This window comes from Cyclopterus lumpus, chromosome 6 (assembly GCF_009769545.1).
Source record: "Cyclopterus lumpus isolate fCycLum1 chromosome 6, fCycLum1.pri, whole genome shotgun sequence".
NCBI classification, from domain to species: domain Eukaryota; kingdom Metazoa; phylum Chordata; class Actinopteri; order Perciformes; family Cyclopteridae; genus Cyclopterus; species Cyclopterus lumpus.
Window position 1 is genome coordinate 21459433 of NC_046971.1, and position 21153 is coordinate 21480585.

The following is a 21153-nucleotide window of genomic DNA, read 5'->3' on the forward strand; positions in this document are numbered from 1 at the left end:
TGACACTAGACTCGATAGCCCCACTGAAGAAAAAGACAGTGAGGCAAAGGAGGTTTGCTCCCTGGTATAACCCTCAGACCCGCGACCTAAAGCAAACTTCGCGAAAGCTCGAAAGAATATGGCGTTCCACCAATCTGGAAGAATCAAGCTTAGTTTGGCGAGACAGCCTTAAAACATATAAAAAGGCTCTCCGTAATGCCAGAGCAGCCTATTACTCATCAGTAATAGAGAAAAATAACAACAACCCCAGGGTTCTCTTTAGCACTGTAGCCAAGCTGACAGAGTCACAGCTCTGTGGAGCCATGTATTCCTATAGACCTCAGTAGTAATGACTTCATGAACTTCTTCAATGAAAATATTTTAACTATTAGAGGCAAGATTGATGATCTCTTGCCCTCAACTACTGCCGATCTGTCATCAACAGGAGTGGCCTTGGAAACGGCTGTATGCCCTGGTGTATATTTGGATAGCTTTTCTCCCATTAACCTAGACCAATTGTCCTCAACGGTTTCTACTTCTAAACCGTCTACCTGTCTCTTAGACCACATCCCAACGAGGCTGCTTAAAGACGTGTTGCCTTTAATTGGCACCTCTCAGCTGGATATTGTTAACGTGTCTTTGCTAACAGGGCATGTACCACATTCCTTCAAAGTAGCTGTAATTAAACCTCTCCTGAAAAAGCCCACTCTTAATCCAGAGGTGTTGGCTAACTACAGACCGATCTCTAACCTTCCTTCTCTAAGATCCTTGAGAAAGTAGTCGCAAATCAGTTGTGCGACTTCCTACATCAGAATAGTTTATTTGAGGAGTTTCAGTCAGGATTTAGAAAACACCACAGCACAGAGACAACACTAGTGAAAATTACAAATGACCTCCTAATTGCATCAGATAAAGGACTCATCTCCGTATTGGTATTATTAGACCTTAGTGCTGCGTTCGACACCATTGATCATGACATCCTATTACAGAGACTGGATCAGTCGATTGGCATTTCAGGTACCGCACTAAGTTAGTTTAAATCCTATTTATCAGATCAATCTCAATTTGTATTTGTAAACGATGAAGCCTCAATGACCACCAACGTTAATCACGGAGTTCCACAAGGTTCTGTGCTATGACCAATTTTATTTACCTTATATATGCTTCCCTTGGGCAATATTATCAGGAAACAATGCATAAACTTTCATTGCTATGCAGACGATACTCAATTATATCTATCGATCAAACCAGAGGAGACCAACCAGCTTGCTAAAATTCAAGAATGTCTTAAAGACATAAAAACATGGATGACCTGCAACTTCCTGATGTTAAACTCAGACAAAACTGAAGTTATTTTACTGGGCCCTGAACACCTCAGAGATCAATTATCTGGTGATGTGGTTTCTGTAGATGGCATTTCCCTCACATCCAACACCACTGTAAAGAATCTAGGCGTTATCTTTGACCGAGACTTGTCCTTTAACTCCCACGTTAAGCAAATCTCAAGGATTGCATTTTTTCATCTACGTAACATTTAAAAAATCAGGCACATCTTGTCTCAAAAAGATGCAGAAAAGCTGGTTCACGCGTTTGTTACTTCCAGACTAGATTACTGCAACTCCTTATTATCAGGCTGCTCTAATAAGTCTCTTAAATCCCTCCAGTTGATCCAGAATGCTGCAGCTCGTGTACTCACAAAAGCTAAGAAAAGAGGTCACATTACTCCTGTATTAGCTGCTCTGCACTGGCTCCCTGTAAAATCAAGAATCACATTTAAAATTCTTCTCCTCACCTACAAAGCCTTGATTGGTGATGCACCATCATATCTTAAGGAGCTTGTAGTACCATATTGACCCACTAGAGAGCTGCGCTCACTAAATGCGGGGCTACTTGTGGTTCCTAGAGTCCTAAAAAGTAGGATGGGAGCAAGAGCCTTCAGTTATCAAGCTCCTCTTTTATGGAACCAGCTTCCACTTTCAGTCCGGGAGGCAGACACAGTCACCTCATTCAAGAATAGACTTAAGACTTTCCTGTTTGATAGTGCTTATAGTTAGGGCTGAATCAGGTTTGCCCTGGCCGAGCCCCTTGATATGCTGCTATAGGCTTATAGGCTGCTGGGGGATGTTTTAGGATACACTGAGCACCTATCTCCTCTTCTCTCTCCTTATGGATGAATTTACATCTCTCCATTGCACTTTATTAACTCTGCTTCCTCCCCGGAGTCGTTGTGACTTCACGTCTCATAGGGTCCATTGGACCTGGAGGTGTCTGATGCATGGTGAGCCGGCCTCCCGCGTTGGCCCTGCTGATGCGCCCCGCCCCCCCTCCTCTCTACCTCCTTCTGTTTCATGGATTGGAGTTCCATTCATACATTGTCCTATTCATGTAATGTGTTTATGTAACTTTGTAAATGCTGTTCATTCTGTACACATGACATCTATTGCTTCTGTCCATCCGGGGAGAGGGATCCTCCTTTGTTGCTCTCCTGAAGGTTTCTTCTCTTTTTTCCCTGTCAAAGGTTATTTTTGGGGAGTTTTTCCTGATCCGATGTGAGGTCCTGGGACAGGGATGTCGTATGTGTACAGATTGTAAAGCCCTCTGAGGAAAATTAGTAATTTGTGATATTGGGCTATACAAAATAAACTGAATTGAATTGAATTGTTACTGTGGAGATAGGAGGAGACTTGGTTAAAGATAGCTCGCTTGAAAGTTTTGGAAAGGAAGGCGAGGAGAGAGACAGGTCTGTAGTTGTTGACTTCAGACGGATTGAGTGTGGGTTTCTTCAGGAGAGGGTTGACTTCAGAGAGTTAGGGAAACAAGTAGTTGAGAGGGAGGTGTTAATAAGATGGGGGAGAAAGGTAAAAAGGTCAGGAGCAATAGACTGGAGAATGTGAGACGGGATGGGGTCAAGGGGTGGGGGGGGCAGAGGTTACCAAGGTAAGAACTTGATTGGGAAACGGGGGAGAAAGAGGAAAGCGAAGGGGAAGAAGAAGAAGTTGATGGAAGTGTAGTTATAGAAGATGGATTACTAAATGAAGAGTGTATCTCATCCATCTTGTTTGTAAAGTAGTCGACAAAGTGGCTTTGTAGAAGGGAGGAGGGGGACATGGGGCGGTTGAGGAGGTTGGAGAAGATAGAGAAGAGTTTTCTGGGGTTAGAAAGAGGATTTGATTCTGGATTGGTAGAAAGAGATTTTGGCTGCAGAAATAGAGGCAGAGGAGAGAAGAAAGTGATAGGCGAGCAGGTCGTCAGCGTGTTTGTATTTTCGCCATTTCCTTTCTGATGCTCGCATAGTGGCTCTCTCGGCACGCACCCAGTCAGACAACCACGGAGCCGGGGAGGACTGGCGGGCCTGCCATGTCTTAAAAGGACAGAGAGAATCAAGAGATTAAGACACAGTAGAGAGGAGTGTCTGTGGCAGAGTTAGGATGCATGAGTGAGAAAGAGTCAGTTGAAGGGAGGGCTGACAGAACAGACGAGGCCAGAGAGGAGGGTGAGAGTTCCCGAGAGTGAGAGAGTAAGAGATAAAGAAGTGGTCAGAGACATGAAGTGGAGTTACAGTGAGGTTAAATGTAGAGCAGTTTCTGGTGAAAATATAGTCAAGGTGGTTGCCGGCTTTGTGAGTAGGAGGGGATGGACTGAGCGAGAGAGCAAAGGAAGACAGTAAGAGTAGCAGGTCCAATGACTTCTCTGTCTGGATCTTAAAGTCACCCAGAAGGATGAGCGGGGGGGCGTTTTTAGAGAAGTTTGACAGGAGGACGTCTTTCGATATATGTGTCCTGCCAAAACTGAATTAAGGACCAAACTCTATTTACCTCAAAGGTAGAAAGTAAAATAGAGCTTAGTCTCTAGTAGAATTGGAATACACGTCAAACACTTTAGCCCTAGCCAGTTTCCTTCAGATACTTGTTTTCACATAAATAATGGGGTAACGTACATATGTACTATAGGTTTTAGAGAAATAATATGACCAACACAAGATTTAAAGACCTGCATTTATTATGCAAAACAATTGGATACATTTAAATAATAATAATGGCAGCGTATTTAAAGACTCACTTGAATAATGACTGGACACTATACACAGGGTTGGTTGATAAAAATAGCTATTTAATATTTCTTTCATTAAAGTATTGTCACATAGAATAATAAGTTTAAAAAAAATAAATACATTCAATATCTTGTGTATAAACAAAAACTGTTTCTAAAGACCACAGACAACCACCATCCATGTGTTTACATTTATTATCTCTGTTGTTGCAGTCAGCTTTGGGAAATAGCACTTTATGTTCACAATAAGGGATCTTTAAATACATCTTCAAATGCTCTTCGGGTTAACAAACAGACAACCGTGATTAAGGACAATACAAATACATGGGTTGCATTTAGAGCAATGCACCAATAATTGTCATTAATTTATTACATAATTAAAGCTTTCCTCATTAAAATTCCTTCTCAAGAAATTGCTGTGTATATAACATAATCATTAAACATTCTCCCCCTGAAGAGTGACACAAAGAGCCTTGGAAGACTTTCTATGCGACAAATATCTGAAGATTATATGTGAAACACCACATTACATTTAAATTGTGTAGTGCCCTTTCATGTAATGCAAAATACAACTGCAGCTACTTTGTATATTTTATTTGTTGTTGATTTTTGATTGAATGTATATCTTCTTTTATTTTTGATTAACACAAACATCTTACAACATAGTAGTTAGTTACCATGTAATGACTTTTTTAACACGGAAATACTTAGTATGAGTGTATTCTTAACTCCTATGTTGAAAGAGAAAAATAATAATTTGGATGTGTTTTTGGATGTGTTTTAGAAAGCCACGATGGTAACAACTGCATGTGAAATATGCTTTCATATAAAACACGGTTGGCCCAAAGTAAGGAAGAGATAATGAAATGTTAAACTATATAGTGACTAAACCAGCAAGTCAGGATTTGCAGGCATTGAACCGGACGCATAACTGAAAGTCGCCACCTTGCATGCGTGAAGTAATGAGCAAATAATCGTGAGCCCCAGATGTTCAAAAGACTCCAAGAAGGCCTAGTGTCCTTCACATGCACAAAGCATTATGCAAGTTCTTTCATACATTTGCATTATTTTTTATACGTTGAACGCCATAATCATAGTGCCTCTTAAACTAAAGTATGATCTATGTGATATGTATGAATATATTGTATTTTATTCCTAAAAATTAACAAGATGACCTCGAGTTTAATTGCTTGAGTGGAAATAAATAAAACAGTAAAGCTGACACAACCTGAGAGGCAATCTCGTACAGAAAACAACAATAGAATAAACTGATTTGCATAGAAGTATAATATTTTTGTTGAAAGTTAAAAAGATTTGGATCTTGAGTTTGCGGTTAAACTTTTACAGATTTCATTTCTAGCATGTTTAGAGCTGAAATTCTTAAAAGAACTGAAAATCCCTCAAACCAGCCTCAGAAGCCAATTTAGTTTGCTGTGGCAAACTGTAACACACAACAAACTGCACTTATTTTCTTTATAGAACATTCAAATAATTAAGACAAATCTATTTATTAGGAGAATAACTCAATTGAGAGAATCAATAGATTTGGGAACTGAATATAAACTTCAAACAAATGGGACTGTGAGCACACTTCATATTTGAAATGCTGTTTAAGATTTAAGATTTGAACAGGTAATTGAGTCATCAAAATAATCAATTGAAAAAAACAACTCCTAACATATACACAGTAAGTATAAAAATGCATGACTTAAACGGAGAGAGATGCACGAAAAGGGGCAAAAATTAATTCCAACTTGTTTTGACAGCTTTTGGATATGCAATGTGCACAGATCTAGATAATAACGCTCTAAATGTAAGCTGCAGGTAAGAAATGCAGTCAACAACTGACACTGGTGGTTAAAGGAGGGAAACCCTTTCCACAATGCAAAATAATACAAGACTACCCGGCACCTTCTCCAATACACACACCCCACACCCTGGGATTGAAGCTTTTACTTTTACACTGTACCCAATGCATGTTTCAATCTTGCCATGTCACCTAATGTATTAAGTTATGTTTGCTGTCACGTGCCATGTCTTGTTTCACTGAATAATAAAAAAGAAATGTAATTTAAAAAAATTAAACAAAGGAAACAGTAGTAATCAGTTTGCCTGTAGGTTTGAAGTTCAGTTCATGCTCATTGCGCTTGCTCTAGCTCATTGATGTCCAACACACTCCAACACCCAAGTGTGAAAGCATCAAACTGAGCTGCCGCCGAAAGAAACACATCTTAAGAGTTTGAGCGTTTACTCCCAAATCAGCTTTATTACATTTTAGCAGAAAGTCCATATGCTCATTTAAATCGCCATGAATATCGTTGCTGTGCATACAATATTAGTTGGAGAGTGTTGGTGTCTTCGTCATATCATCGAGACAATCTTAGCTCTGTTTGATGGATTTGGGAAAGACGTATGTTCACAAATCAGACCTGAACTTGGTTGTTTCCGTGTGGCTTGTCCTTTTACCCCTCCCTCTATTGCTCAAGGGATATGATAATACCAATCCCTCCTTATCATCAGGGACAGCTTCGACCCGCTGGCCTCTTCTCAGCTTTCGGTATGCAAGTCCGTCTATCTGCCTTTCCTCGAATGGAAAACAGCACAGTCTGAAAAGAAGACAAGAGAAACTTGAGTCACGTCATTTCGCTATATGTTTGACTGGCATGTTTTATGGATTTGAACGTTGGGCAACTCAGAGGTACTCAACTTAAGCACAACTTTACTCTCAGGTTTCACATGTTTTAGGAGTCACAGTGAAAGTAGTTACAGCTGTTCTTGATGAACTGCACTACTTCTCCCCAGGAAGAAAATGTTACTAATGTTTATACACAATGAAGCTTTGGGAGTATTTTGAGATTAGAATATATTTTAAAAACGACATCTTGTTTTGATGAACAAATTCAGTTTTCTTGCATTTCAATTCTTCTGTTCCAATGTCTACTGACAAGCACAATGGGTCAGAGGATAAACTGGCACCTAAGTAAAAGTACAAAAGTATTTGCCACTGAGATGTAGTGGAGTAGAGTAATAAAGTAGCATAAAGTAGGTGAAGTCAAGAAATTTGGGACAAATACAGTTCTACATCTTGGGCTTAGGAATGCATGGACTGAGAGCGAAGATGGACACTTAACAACATCCTCCAAGATAAGTATGGGTATGTACTGTCCTGACTGTCAGTTTTGGCTAATCTAATCTGGCACTATTTGGTTGCTGATGGCATGTGGCATGAAGAAATGACACAACATGTTTGCTCCACACATTTAACCCCACATGAGGCAGATCATAGTCAGAAACGTGGAGATAGCGAAGCCACGGTCCACAGTTAAGTGCATCCTGGGGGCCAGAGCGGGCAACATTGAATCTTGTTTAAAACTGCTGGCTAAAGATGAGCGTAGATACACTAAGATTATAATACACGCCGGCGGTAATGACTCCCGACTGCGGTGGTCGGAGGTCACTAAAATGAACGTGGAATCGGTGTGTGCTTATGCCAAGACAATGTCGGACTCCGTAGTTTTCTCTGGCCCTCTCCCCAATTTGATCAATAGTGACATGTATAGCCGCATGTCGTCATTCAACCGCTGGTTGTCGAGGTTTATTTACCTTATATATGCTTCCTTTAGGCAACATTATCAGGAACCACTCCATAAACTTTGCAAATGATACTCAATTATATCTATTGATCAAACCAGAGGAGACCAACCAGCTCGCTAAACTTCAAGAATGTCTTAAAGACATAAAAACATGGATGACCTGCAACTTCCTGATGTTAAACTAGTAAAGTTATTTTACTCGGCCCTGCACCTCTCCCCATTTTTTCATCTATGTAACATTTCAAAAATCAGGCACACCTGGTCTCAAAAAGATGCAGAAAAACTAGTTCACACGTTTGTTACTTCCAGACTAGATTACTGCAACTCCTTATTATCAGGCTGCTCTAATAAGTCTCTTAAATCCCTCCAGTTGATCCAGAATGCTGCAGCTCGTGTACTCACAAAAACTAAGAAAAGAGATCACATTACTCCTGTATTAGCTGCTCTGCACTGGCTCCCTGTAAAATCAAGAATCACATTTAAAATTCTTCTGCTCACCTACAAAGCCTTGATTGGTGATGCACCATCACATCTTAAGGAGCTTGTAGTACCATATTTCCCCACTAGAGAGCTGCGCTCACTAAATGCGGGGCTACTTGTGGTCTCATAGGGTCCATTGGACCTGGCGGTGTCTGATGCCTCCTGCCTTGACTTGTTGCTCTCCTGAAGGTTTCTTCACTTTTTTCCCTGTGAAAGGGTTTTTTTCTATTATTTGGGAGTTTTTCCTGATTCGATGTGAGGTCCTGTGACAGGGATGTCGTATGTGTACAGATTATAAAGCCCTCTGAGGCAAATTCGTAATTTGTGATATTGGGCTATATAAAATAAACTGAATTGATTGGAATTGAATCATAAACAAGCTCCCCATTAACATCAGGACAGCAGAAAGTCTCTACATCTTCCGTCGCAAACAAAAAACATATTTTTCGACTATACCTTGAATAGGGAAGGTAGAGCCGTAGTAGCACTTTAGTAGCACTTAAATGGCTCTTACTGATAGCACTTTGTAGTTTAACTTTATTGAAGAAATTGTACTTGCTTGATTCTTGTTGTTCTGAGTTTGGACTCATGGTTGAATGCACTTATTGTAAGTCGCTTTGGATAAAAGCGTCAGCTAAATGACATGTAATGTAATGTAATGACGTCAGTGTCTTGGCCAATGGCTGACCCAACATGAAAAAGGACTCTTTGCCATCAGGACTCAAACATATTAGAATGTTCTGCTTGGGGTGTTTAGAGTTGTTGTTCTTTGCTTTAAATTGTTCTTTACACAGCCTGCACTGCCAGTGTGTTAGTCTCTGTTATTATAGTACAGTACATTAGAAACCATATTTTATCTTCTAAATTTTAAATTACAGACTGCAGTTTCACCAGAGGGTTTCCTTTGTTATACTCACAGTCCTGCTGCCCTTCTGTGCTGGCAAAGCACTCACTGAAGAGGCAGTGCATGGTGTGGCAGAAGTTGTCCAGGAGAAACTTCGGTGAAGCAAATCGCCAGCTGGACTTTGGCACTCTGTCAGTTTCTTCTGTTAAATGATCCCAAGTGTCCTGGATAGTCTCTGGAAGCTCCTGCTGGAACACCTGGACAACGTGTGAGTGAGAGACAGCCAAGTAAGCTTTCTGGGGGGAGACCTTCTGTCAATGTTTGACTTTGGGATAGAATTCTAGTGAAAATCAATGATTAGAGATTTTATTTTATTTTTTAATTGCTGCTACAACACGGCCAACATGGTTCGATGAAGACACATGTTACAACTGATTACACTGTGCTTTATTTGAAAAGAAATGAAATACAGCTGTGGTACAAATAATGAACTGAAGCTTACCTCAGTGGGATGTGACTGTACAAAGACCCCCTCCGCATCCCTAAAGCGTCTTTCCAACTCAGTGGTGTATGGACGTGAAGGGTGTCTCTCTGGCATAACTCTGATGATCTGAAATTTCAAGACAAAAAGATGCTCTCAAACTTAAAGACTGCAGACAACCCCCTCAACTATCTTCTCCATTCTCCGCATTGTATTTAGACAAAATGTGTTATTAAAAAAGGGAAAAAAAAACTTTGATCAGTGAAGGGATTGGAATTCCCAATTCATTAATGCACTTTAAGGAAATGTATTTAATAAAAATGTGAAGAAAAAAGTTTGTGGAGCCTGCAAATCCTACACAGTTCTTAATTAATACAATGAGCATAATACAAAAAAAGAAGAGCCGTCCTCTAATAAGCCAAAGATTTTTTATTTTTAATGTTTTACACATATAAGTTGTCTCTAATGCAAATGGCTGGCTCTTTACTTAAGCTCAGCTTCTTTTTCAAATTTCAAGATACAGAACAAATAAGAGAGACACAAAAATAAACCTAAAACTGGACAACATGCGATGAATCTGATGAAATCCAACTTTTTGTTGATTACTGGTGATGGGAAAACTAGCTACTTGCGGTCAACCGCTATACTGGTGTGATGCAGTAGACTGGGATGAATCGAGTGAATTAATTAGCTTTTGCAGTGTGAGCATCAGGATAAACCAGCAGAGAGAGAACCCAGCGGAACGAGAGAAGACGAGAGAGACCAACACCAAACCCAGTTACACCAACTCCATTGGTGGTTATTTGCAGTCAGTTCCCACTTAATTCTAAGGATTACATAGGTTCAAGCCCTGTGGGGTTTTGGAGACACCAACAGAGTGGAGAGAGCAGAAGGACCTCATCCCACTAATTTAACTTGTCTGTCTTTGACATACAAAATGTGTGGGTGCCACAGCACCACTTGAAGCTCTTATCCCTGGACAGCATACAGTTAGTGCCTGTTCCCGTAATCAGTCAATGACTGACATGTCGTTTTCAAATTCTGACCCAATTTGGAGGATTCATCCAGACTTAGTCCTTTTGATTCAACTCAAAACTGCATTTTATCGCATGTCAAAAGTGAGTTTCTGACTGAACAACCGTGGCCCTTTTCCTATCCGAACAGTGTTTGATTTGTGCCGTGCAGTGAACCATTTTATGACCATCAACCAATTTAAATACACTTGTTATAGCAGACAAATTTAAAAAAAACATTTGCGAGAGACAACACATGCTTTATGTTACAAATATCAATGACTGCACTCAATATATACTGCAGTGGTACAATCATTTTGACATCTCAGCTAAGACTGGTTTTAACACATGACACAAAATAAAAATAAAAAGCATTTCTACAATATTCCTACCTTTTTTAACACGCCTTGGTTGACCTGGAACCACAACCGCTGGAGAACCAGTTCATCCAACCACTCCACCTGTAACCTCTGATGTGTTAAGCAGGAGATAAATGTTATCAGTAGGTTTATCAGATGATGTGAATGTGCGACACAAAGAAAATGTTTAAAGTTTGATAAATGCATTCAAACACTAAACTGTGTATATATAGAAAGGTTATGAAGGTTCAGGTAGGAGTTGTGTTAGTCCCATAGCCAGACCTTTGTGACATAAAGGAACACATTCCACTGACCAAGTGTTGGTATTTGAGTTGCAAATGAGAATGGGTTTCATAAAGTCAGACTTTAAGTCTTGCATTGTGAAACTTGTAAGGCACAAGGAAAGCATCATGTGAGAACACTCCTCCACCTTGTCCTCTGACAGGAAAAGTAAAGGTGTCTATAGGTGTCAATTTACCATGCTGTTGATGTCTGACAGTTTAAAGATTTCCTTATGATGAACCCTGATGGTGTAGTTGATGGGGAAGTTGTGCTTCTGTAATGAAAAGAGAGAGAGAGAGAGAGAGCTAATGATATATATTTCTTAACTCAGATAGCTTTATACCTTGTTTTTCTTTGATTAATTGACTATGACATTTGCTAACTAGAACAAAACTATAACATAAAAAAATGCATAATCAGGGTAATAAGCCATTCATGTGTCATGATCATCACATGACTCATCTGGAGCAGTCACTAATGAGTTCCACATGGGTGAATATGACATTAACATAGTGTTGCAGTGAAACATGTCCCAAAAAATATCACTTCTTGCATCTCACATTACTGGCAAAGAATACATTTAAGAATGTACTTCTCTCACAGGCGAGCACAAAGTCTGGCAAATAGAATTGATGAGAGTGTCCCTTTAAGTTTCATTGGTACAGAAAACAATGTTTCATTTGTTGTGGAAAATCTCTTGCTGTTTATCTGTTTTCTGATTATTGTTCTCTCCTCTATGTGTCCAGTTGGCTAGAAATCACCAACTTCCATAGAAGTGGACAAAGCTTCTAAAAATGACCCTAGATGCTCATATTTAAGCTTGCTTCCAAAACAACTGAGACACGCTTGCAACCGTGCCGTTGTTCTCTCACCATGTACCGTCGCCTGTGGCTGAGGCTGTCGTTGAGCGTCCTCAAGGGTGTGCACATGCTGGCTGGTGTCGGGGCCATTAGAACAGGTGATAGCGGAAACAGGCCTACAGAAGCCAGAAAACACAGAAGATGAGATTGCATTCGCTATCATTTTATTCTTACTTTTCACACTGCCCACTGGGGAGGGGGGAAAGAATACCGTCAAACGAAGGAAGGAAGCACACTACCTGTCGCCTGTCTCATTACTCCCTTGTTCTTTATAAATACAGAATTAGGATCTGACTAATTCCCTACACCCTCACTGCGGAAAAGGAATTCTGAGTTCAGGCCAGTCCTTAGGACAAAGAAAAGAATATACTGCAGCCTATGTCTTACAGGGGAAAGTGGGCAACTGTGTCTGTGTCATTTCGTCAAGTCTAATTAGCCATGTCATTATTTTTACCAGATGCTGAGTCAGTAAAGAGTCCAGCTCTTTTTTTGAAATACGACGATAGTGCTTGTTAATATCGTCACTGTTATGTTTAATGACTGTCCTGACCGACGGCGTTGTCACAGAAAAACTTGCGCTTTCTTTAAAAACATTTGGATTCTATGCATAAGAGAGTTGTTGGTGAAATCAACCTGTTGTTAGACATTTCTCTATTGAGTTGTGTAGTCACCAGTTATCAGTATAAACTGAATGATAATTCTGACCAATCCATCTGTGAGATGGGTTTCTTGTAAAACAAGAAATCTGATTTCAGTTTGTGTAGATGTTTCCATATTCTGGCCCTTTTTGCAGGTAGACAAATGGACAATTAGAAAGACAGACAGACTTATAAGCTTCTTTCACACAGATAGTTTGCCGTTATGCCATGCCGGCTATACCTTCTCACACAGAAATCAGCTTAGCTCTGTCACAACAACTCTGTCCCCCAATTGTGGCTCCACACCTTTCATACAGAACAGGTTGTCACGACTCGGCCGTGACTCATGTCCTTCTTTGTTTTTTCCCTGTGTCTCTTGTGTCCCCTGTTCGTTCCCTGTTACGTGTGTGTGTGTTTGTGCCGTGGGCGTGGCTTCCGGCACCTGTCTTCAACCACATTATCAGTTCAAACACCCCGGCTTCCCTCTCTTCAGTTGCCAGATTATTTCACCGTTTCCAGTGGTACTTAGACTCTCGGCCTCTCTAGGATTTTGATTACGCTCGTACGTTACATTGTGTTTGACTTCTTACTAACCCCTGTTCCCTCTACCCAGGATTCCCATGCCTGCACTCCTGCTGACGCCACCTCACTGCTCTGCCTGCACTCACCTCCTGTCCTACCATCTCATCAGTGTTCTGTCAATAAAACTCATTACCTTCACCCAACCTTGCCGTCCCAATGTCTGCGCTTGGGTCCGGCCAAGATCGAACCCTTACACAGGCTGTCTAAAAGGGGCTTTTGACAAGCAGACAGATCCAACAAGGCGTACATCTAGATATGCAAGAAGACGCATTATGGAATCCTGTATAAAATAATTAAATTGATCCATTTAGATTTGAGTCATTGTTGTACGACTTCACTTTTCAGACCAGGAGGTTGCCTCTTGTAAAACAAAAGCCATAAATCATTGACCCTCCTTACAGTCTGCACTGTTTAATACACCATAAAGCATCCCAGCGTAACAAGACTGCAACACTGGCCCTGTATGTATGTTTGTATCATTGAGAGACTCCGTTGTCTACTGCAACCCATTTGTCTGCATTGTCTCTACAGAAGACCATATGTCAGCCAGAGCTTATTGTTTACATTTTAACAAAGTCACGCATGTATAGGTATAATAGATTCTCTGACAATCCAGATACCGTCCTCTTATTTTGATCAAGGTACAATAATAATTTGCAAGTAACATTTAACAGATGCTCACATATTATTTCTGCTCAATTTCCCTGCAGTATGCTTCAGTTTCAGTTTAACAAAAGGTGCATGGTACTGTGATCAGGAAATAACATCTTTGTATTAACTTGTGTTCTGGCTTTCGATGTCCAACTGTGTTCCTAGAAAGCTCACTGATGTAGACATCTGAAATCAATTGTTGGGAAAGAGAGATTAAAGTATTTTTTTTCCAGAGGCTGTAATGCTTTGTTCATAAGATTTTAGGGAGATATCTTTTGAGGTATTACATATACCTGTACTCAATGCCAGTGTAATTAAAACATGACATGTATATAAATGTATATAAATATCAATGCTCTTCACTTTAGTTTGTCAGCATGCTTTTAAGGCCAGACAATTATGAGGACTACATAATCACATGATTGTCAGGGGTGAAGAAAGTTTTGATATTTCCCTTTGCTGCAGGTTTTGGACATTAAAACCAAACATAGCAATGTGGGGTACAACGCATTTAAAAAGGTCACCATTATAGAGGAAGAGTTACCACTGAATGTTTCTAATAATTAGATGTGTGTTTATCTCATCAGTACTTTTCTTTGGATGAAATAATGTGTTAAAGATACATTTAGACAGAGTTGTATCTGTCTTCAGGCTTGCCTGTTCATTCATATCCATCCATATCAATGCAGCCATCTATCTCCCAGTTTACATACAATAGCAGCTTGAGCCATTAAGCAACACCTTTAATATGATTTTAGTGTGGAAAAAGTTGCTAGTTCTGCAGAAGTTGACACAGCTCTGTACAACTGACAGCAACTTTACATGTGACTGGTGAAGAAAGTTAATCTCATTTAACAAGATGGAGGATTATCAATTTCTACTGTGACCAGACAATTTAATTATTTGTAGCATGAGCAAATTAGTGCCAACTCACAGAAACATTGTTCTCCAGTTAGTGCATTGTATAACAGGCTTGAGTGTCTGCTTGTTTCTTTGAAAAAATAAACACCACTTCTTATTATAAAAATATAAGACCAGGCTGTGTGTTTTTTCTCTAGATCTCGCCAGCTGATTGCATCATGGCAGTTTAAGCGGGTTACGCAGTCTCCACTTTTACTCAGTTTGTACTAATGAAATTATCACTGATCGTAAACATGGGCTGAAGGATATGCAACTATCCTCATTTCAAATTAAACTTTTTACTTCCTGAAACTCAAATGCTCCAACCCTTGACATCTAACGTTGTGCAGCCTGTGCCGGTGAGCTAGGCATAATCGTAGCAAAAAGTTCAAACAGAAAGGTAGTAGTGTGGAGGTAGCCTAAGTCTTTGGCCCCTGGGATATGATCACAGGGGTGGGTGATCAAACAGCAAGAGTTTGATACACTGATGTTGTGGAATGGAGTTGTTTGACTGTTACAGGAGTTGAAACTCTCCTGAAACAGAGTTAGGTCCTTTGAAGCCCCAAGCTATTTTCTAGGTTTCTGCTCGAAATATCATACCCAAACTAAAAAGGGTGTATCTCTGCAACCACAAAGGCCATTTGAATAATATTGGTGTTATAATAAAGGTAACACATGTGGGCTTCTGTTCAGATGTGTAGATATTAGTATATATGTTACTGGTTAAGAGTAAATACAGATGAAAGACAGCAAAAGTAAAGCAGAACATAGTTAGAGAGGTTTTAGTACAGATTAATTAGGTGAAATGGGCATTTGGGCAATTTGAATTTTCTCATGTACCAAACCATATATTTCACTTTTATATTACTTATGGTGTTCAATACATCCAAATATAGCAGTCTTTGTTGATTAGAAGAAGAAAAATTATTTTTTTCCAAAAAAAAGCCAAAAATAAGCAACATTTGTGACTAAGCGCTAAATCGATTCATGTTGCTGTGTTCTTTGGCTCATATCTCAGAGATGCTTTGGTGTAGAAGGATTTTGAGACTTACAAATGAAAAAACAAAGATTCACAAATGCACGCAGAACGACGTGTCTGTGTTCATTTATTTGTCAATCGCACTGCATTTGTTTGTGGATTCTTCACATGTGTGTGTGTATTTTAGACTCCCCTGCCGTGGTTAGATCCGCAAATGTGTTTTTTTTTTTTTAAACAGACCTATCTGTAGCCAATCAGATGTCGCCCTCATTTTCAACCAATCACATGAGCGTCATTCGCTTTATTTGCGCCTTAGAGGGGCGTGGCTTATCTCCGTGGCTTTACTCCGTGGAAACAGTTATAACTTCAGTCATCCACTATTTCTGCTTTATACTTGTTGTGGACATCCCACAAACGTCGGAACATCTAATGCCATCGTGTTTGGGTTCATAACATTAATATCATATATATATATATATTTATATATATATATTTATATTTATATTTATACATAACATCACCTGTAGTCTCACACAGCTCGGTGACTTTCACCGACGGCATCTGAATGACTGCGGGCAAACTTTTTGCTTCGCTCTATTCGTGTCATTCGTGCCGCGCCAAGATTTTCTACTAGATTTGTAAATCTCTGTGTGCATTTGCAATTATTGAGACTGATCTGACCCTATAAGTTTTCTTGTTTAATTTGATGTATAACATCAATATATTAGCTCATGTTTTTTGTAAGGTTTTACACAGTCTAACTATGATGTGTAAATCTGCGCCCAATTGGGCGCCATGGGGCTTAAAAGGTTAAATCAACCCTCATTCTCACAAAAACATTAACACGAAACAATTCCACCTTCAACTTAAGAACTGCATCATACACATGAAGCTTTGAAAGGAAGTTCAGCTCTTTGCTCTCGTTCATTCATTCTTTGACTGAAATACATGCACTGCAGTCAACCTGCATCTATATGTCAGATGAGCGAGTACACCTAATGTTGACCACGCTGCATGTCACTCTACATTGCAAAAGAGACGCTTAAAGTAGATGGACCAAATGTTTAGAGAAAAGTAGAGAAACCCATTTACCAATCATAGTGGGTGTAACAGGTTCCTAGCTGTCACATGCAGGTTCCTCCCCCCCATCACCAAAGGATCTGCAAACTCAAGGGTATATTTGGTAATATGCTTTATTGTCCGGACTGTGTCTCTGCTCCCCTCTCTCGTGCCTCCACCTGTGTGCACCATATATAGGGAAAAGTCACTCAGGCCTTGATTCCCTGCAGCTGAGGCCAATTGGGCCTATTCCCGGCACCTGTTCCCTGAATCACTCCCCCACACCCCTCCGCAGCTGAGCCTAACCACGCCCCAGCCACCACAGTGGGGTTAAAAACAGTTACCATAATTGCACAGTCCTTCCAGAAATAAATCTTTTATCATAAATGTGGTTTAGTAATATAAACGTTTAATATGTGATGGAGAAAATACATACTATGCCACACTGTAGCAGTTAGTTTTTTATCACGTCATTTCACCAAATATCTTCCATGAGATCAGTTGCAGTGAAAGTACTGTATGCTGACAAGAGTAATGGCTTCAGTGAGTGTCACATTGAAGATGATGTCATGGCAGTTTATTGAGGTGTCGTGATGCCAATCTTCTTAAACTCCTACCACTTAAAACACTTCAGACTTGCACAGATTAGTAGTGTGTCTGCGCAAGAAAAAAAATAATCTCCGGCTTTCACAAGTCTCCTCATGCATCTGGCAAACGATGTGTTGAAGACACTTGAACTTGGAAGACTACAAAGTGACATGACAGGTTGTATGCTCTCTGCCAACCCTCTCTCTCTCTCTCTGTTCAATTACTGAATATGGATTATAGCTCTGCATTTAATTCAATAATCCCCACAAGAATCTTTATAAGGGCACATTAAAAAAAAGTATTAAATCTTAAACAAGCCGCCGCGGGTTATACGCCGCTAATTTAGCGGTACCTGACAAACTCTCGAAATGACCACCGGTAATGAACGGAACAAAGCAGCAGCTGCTCTGCAGCTTAGAACACAAGTGAAGTGCGTTTTCTCGTGCCCCGTAGTTTTCACAGATACTGACGACTCGCCTTTCTTATTCACAGTACGAGTGAGAGGAAGATCGAAGGTCAATGGAACCTCATCCAACCTCATATTATCCAATGAAATGTTCGGCTATTTCCTCGTTTGTGAAGGTGGACAGTGTTTCTTTAAAGTCCACAGGTAGCTGTTGGCAGAGAGGCGTGCGTCCTCTGATGCTCCGGCCTTTTCGTTTTAAGAACCGTAGACACCACGATGGTCTGCCTCTGAAATCCTCAATGTTCTTTTATGCCGCGATCGCCAGGGAACGAACAGGGGAGACGAGACACAGGGGGGAAACTAAAAAGGACAGAAGTGTCACGGCCGAGCCGTGGCACTTCTTGCATCTTGCCAGTTCTCCCTGCTGCAGTCTCCAACGTCTAACCATGGACTCGTTGATCTCATGTTCGAGTGCCGCAGCTCAGTTTCCCTTTTCAATGGCCTTGTCAATAGCCTTTAGTGTGTCGTATGCGTTACGTAAATAAATAATAAACTGGATATCGCAGGGTGAAATATCTATAATCCTGATTTCAGACCGCACTAATTATTCACAGACATCTTCAATGATTTGTCAATACTACAGTAGCCTATGTAAGACAATTCATTTAATAATGTAACACAAATTGACCTGAGCAGATGTATGTATGTATGTATGTATGTATGCATGCATGCATGTATGTATGTATGTATGTATGTATGTATGTATGTATACGTGTTAGGATGCCCGAGCGGCCAAAAAGCAGTTTTTGATGAAGCTTCATTTTATTTTCCGTTACATTCAACCACCACACAAAGGTTCTACTGGTGTCCACCCGTCCTCAGAAATTGCTCTAGAATAAAAAACTCAGAAATATCTTGCACAGTGGCGCTCTCTGGTTTTACCCATTTGGTAAACATGTCCTTAAAACGCACATACAGTTCACGTGGTGTTTCACCATGATCAATGTCCAGTGACCAGAACCTTTGTCTGTAGGTCTCAGCTGTGATCTCATTTGCCTAAAATAGCTTCTTTGACCTTGTCATACTCTTCAGACTCTGCTACTTCCATAAGCACTGCATGCGTTACCTGTGAGCAAAGGAACAAGATGTATAGCCCACTCTTCTTTTGGCCAATGGCAGACCGTAGCCATTCTTTCAAAAGTTGTCAGGTAATGTTCAATGTCATCATCTGCAGCAATAGGCATCAACGTAGGGTCTCTGTGGATGCCTGGGGCTCGCTGTGATGGTCGCTCACTCTGCCGGCTGGCCATCCTCACCAGACCTCCCTCCTCTCCGTCCTCATCAATGCTTGCACTTTCCATTTTGCTGTCTAATCCAAATTTCATTTCAGTCACCTGCGCTTGAATCAGATGAACGTTGAGCTGCATACTTCTTAAATGTGGGGTAAATTAATATGGATATTTTGGGGGTTAGTAAAAGCGTGTAAATATTTAGTGTACATATGTTGTGATAGATAAACTGACCTCTAGATGGTAGGTCTGGTCTAATTAGTCACCAGGGGTATAAAAAGAGCTCAATTGTTTGTGAGGGGACGTGTGGAGACCAGTAGAGACTGGGAGAACCTTTGTGTGGTGGTTGAATGTAACGGAAAAATATAATGAAGCTTCATCAAAAACTGCTTTTTGACTCCTGATCGAAGCGACCGGGATTAAGGACACCAACAGCATAAATTTGGAACAATAAAAAACCTGTAAGAACTGAATCCTGTTGTTGTCCTCTTTTGTACCTGCCCGAGACTCACAGGGACAACGAAGGATCGTTACTGTATGTATGTACTGTATGGAGGTATGTATGCATGTATGTATGTATGTATGTATGTATGCATGCATGCATGTATGTATGTCCTGTATGTATGTACTGTATGGAGGTATGCATGCACGTATGTATGTACTGCATGGAGATATGTATGTATGTGTGTGTGTATGTATGTATGTATGTATGTATGTATGTATGTATGTATGTATGCATGTATGTATGTACTGTATGTATGTAGGGTCCATTGGACCTGGAGGTGTCTGATGCCTGGTGAGCCGGCCTCCCACCTTGGCCCTGCTGATGCCCCACCCCCTCCTCTCTACCTCCTTCTGTTTCATGGATTGGAGTTCCATTCATACATTGTCATATTCATGTAATGTGTTTATGTAACTTTCTAAATGCTGTTCATTCTGTACACATGACATCTATTGCTTCTGTCCATCCGGGGAGAGGGATCCTCCTCTGTTGCTCTCCTGAAGGTTTCTTCCCTTTTTTCCCTGTCAAAGGTTATTTTTGGGGAGTTTTTCCTGATTCGATGTGAGGTCCTGGGACAGGGATGTCGTATGTGTACAGATTGTAAAGCCCTCTGAGGCAAATTTGTAATTTGTGATATTGGGCTATACAAAATAAACTGAAACTGAATGTACTGTATGGAGGTATGTATGCATGCACGTATGTATGTACTGCATGGAGGTATGTATGTATGTATGAATGTATGTATGTATGTGTGTGTGTATGTATGTATGTATGTATGTATGCATGTATGTATGTACTGTATGTATGTACTGTATGGAGGTATGTATGTATGTATGTACTGTATGGAGGTATGTATGTATGTATGTACTGTATGCATGTATGTATGTACTGTATGTACTGTATGGAGGTATGTATGCATGTATGTATGTGTGCATGCATGCATGTATGTGTGTATGCATGCATGTATGTATGTATGCATGTGCTGTAGGTATGTATGTATGCATACATGTATGTATGCATGTACTGTATGTATGCATGCATACATACATGCATGTGCATATGTATGCATGCATACATACAGTATGTATGTATCTCTCTGCAATGGCTCAGCAAGCAAGCCACTCAGACATACAATTACATTTTTTACACTAGGACAAAAACAAAAATCAGCTCGGCACCAACTGCAGCGGGAAGGGCCACTACACAGACACACAAAACACATGCAGATGTTTCTTACCCAAAAGGCCTCCCAGCAGGTAGACTGAAGTAGACAGTTGGACCATACTCTTGAGCTTAGGTCGTTGACTTTATCTCAGCACAGTGTTAAAACACAAACACACAGGGCCGGCCACACACACGACACTGATGTCTGCAATGTTTCAGTGTGTGTGTTCGGTGGGACACTCATGAGTTATTGGGTTATCAGGTCTTCATTGCACTGTTGAGCATTTCTGGAACATGCCAGCAGAGACAGATCCCGGGTTTTAGGGCTCTTCCGCTTCGGCTGTCTCCCTGTTGCTGACCGTCTGAAAGCAAGACACAAAAAGGACACAGGGAGCCAGATAAGGAAATAAGCAAACAGTTAAACAAAAAAAAGTATATATATATATACACAGTG

At 40.4% G+C, this 21153-nt stretch overlaps 1 protein-coding gene across 1 annotated transcript; it reads right to left on the minus strand.

The window, feature by feature from the left end:
- Positions 1-6600: 6600 nt before the first annotated feature.
- il34 (interleukin 34) lies at positions 6601-20818 on the minus strand. The gene is made up of 7 exons (XM_034534888.1): positions 20773-20818; positions 11954-12057; positions 11278-11355; positions 10833-10910; positions 9449-9556; positions 9020-9203; positions 6601-6635 (listed from the first exon to the last, which is right to left on the minus strand). Exons 1-7 carry the CDS (start codon positions 20816-20818, stop codon positions 6601-6603), a joined length of 633 nt encoding a protein of 210 aa, XP_034390779.1.
- Positions 20819-21153: the final 335 nt, after the last annotated feature.

Bases quoted from the DNA above. Each gene is read 5' to 3' on its own strand.
- il34 (XM_034534888.1), bottom strand. From the start codon at position 20,818: ATGGTCCAACTGTCTACTTCAGTCTACCTGCTGGGAGGCCTTTTGG. The intron at 12,058-20,772 runs GTAAGAAACATC...TGGCTTCTGTAG, and splicing joins CCTGCTGGGAGGCCTTTTGG to GCCTGTTTCCGCTATCACCT. The intron at 6,636-9,019 runs GTGAGTATAACA...TCTTCTTTTCAG, and splicing joins CACAGAAGGGCAGCAGGACT to ACTGTGCTGTTTTCCATTCG.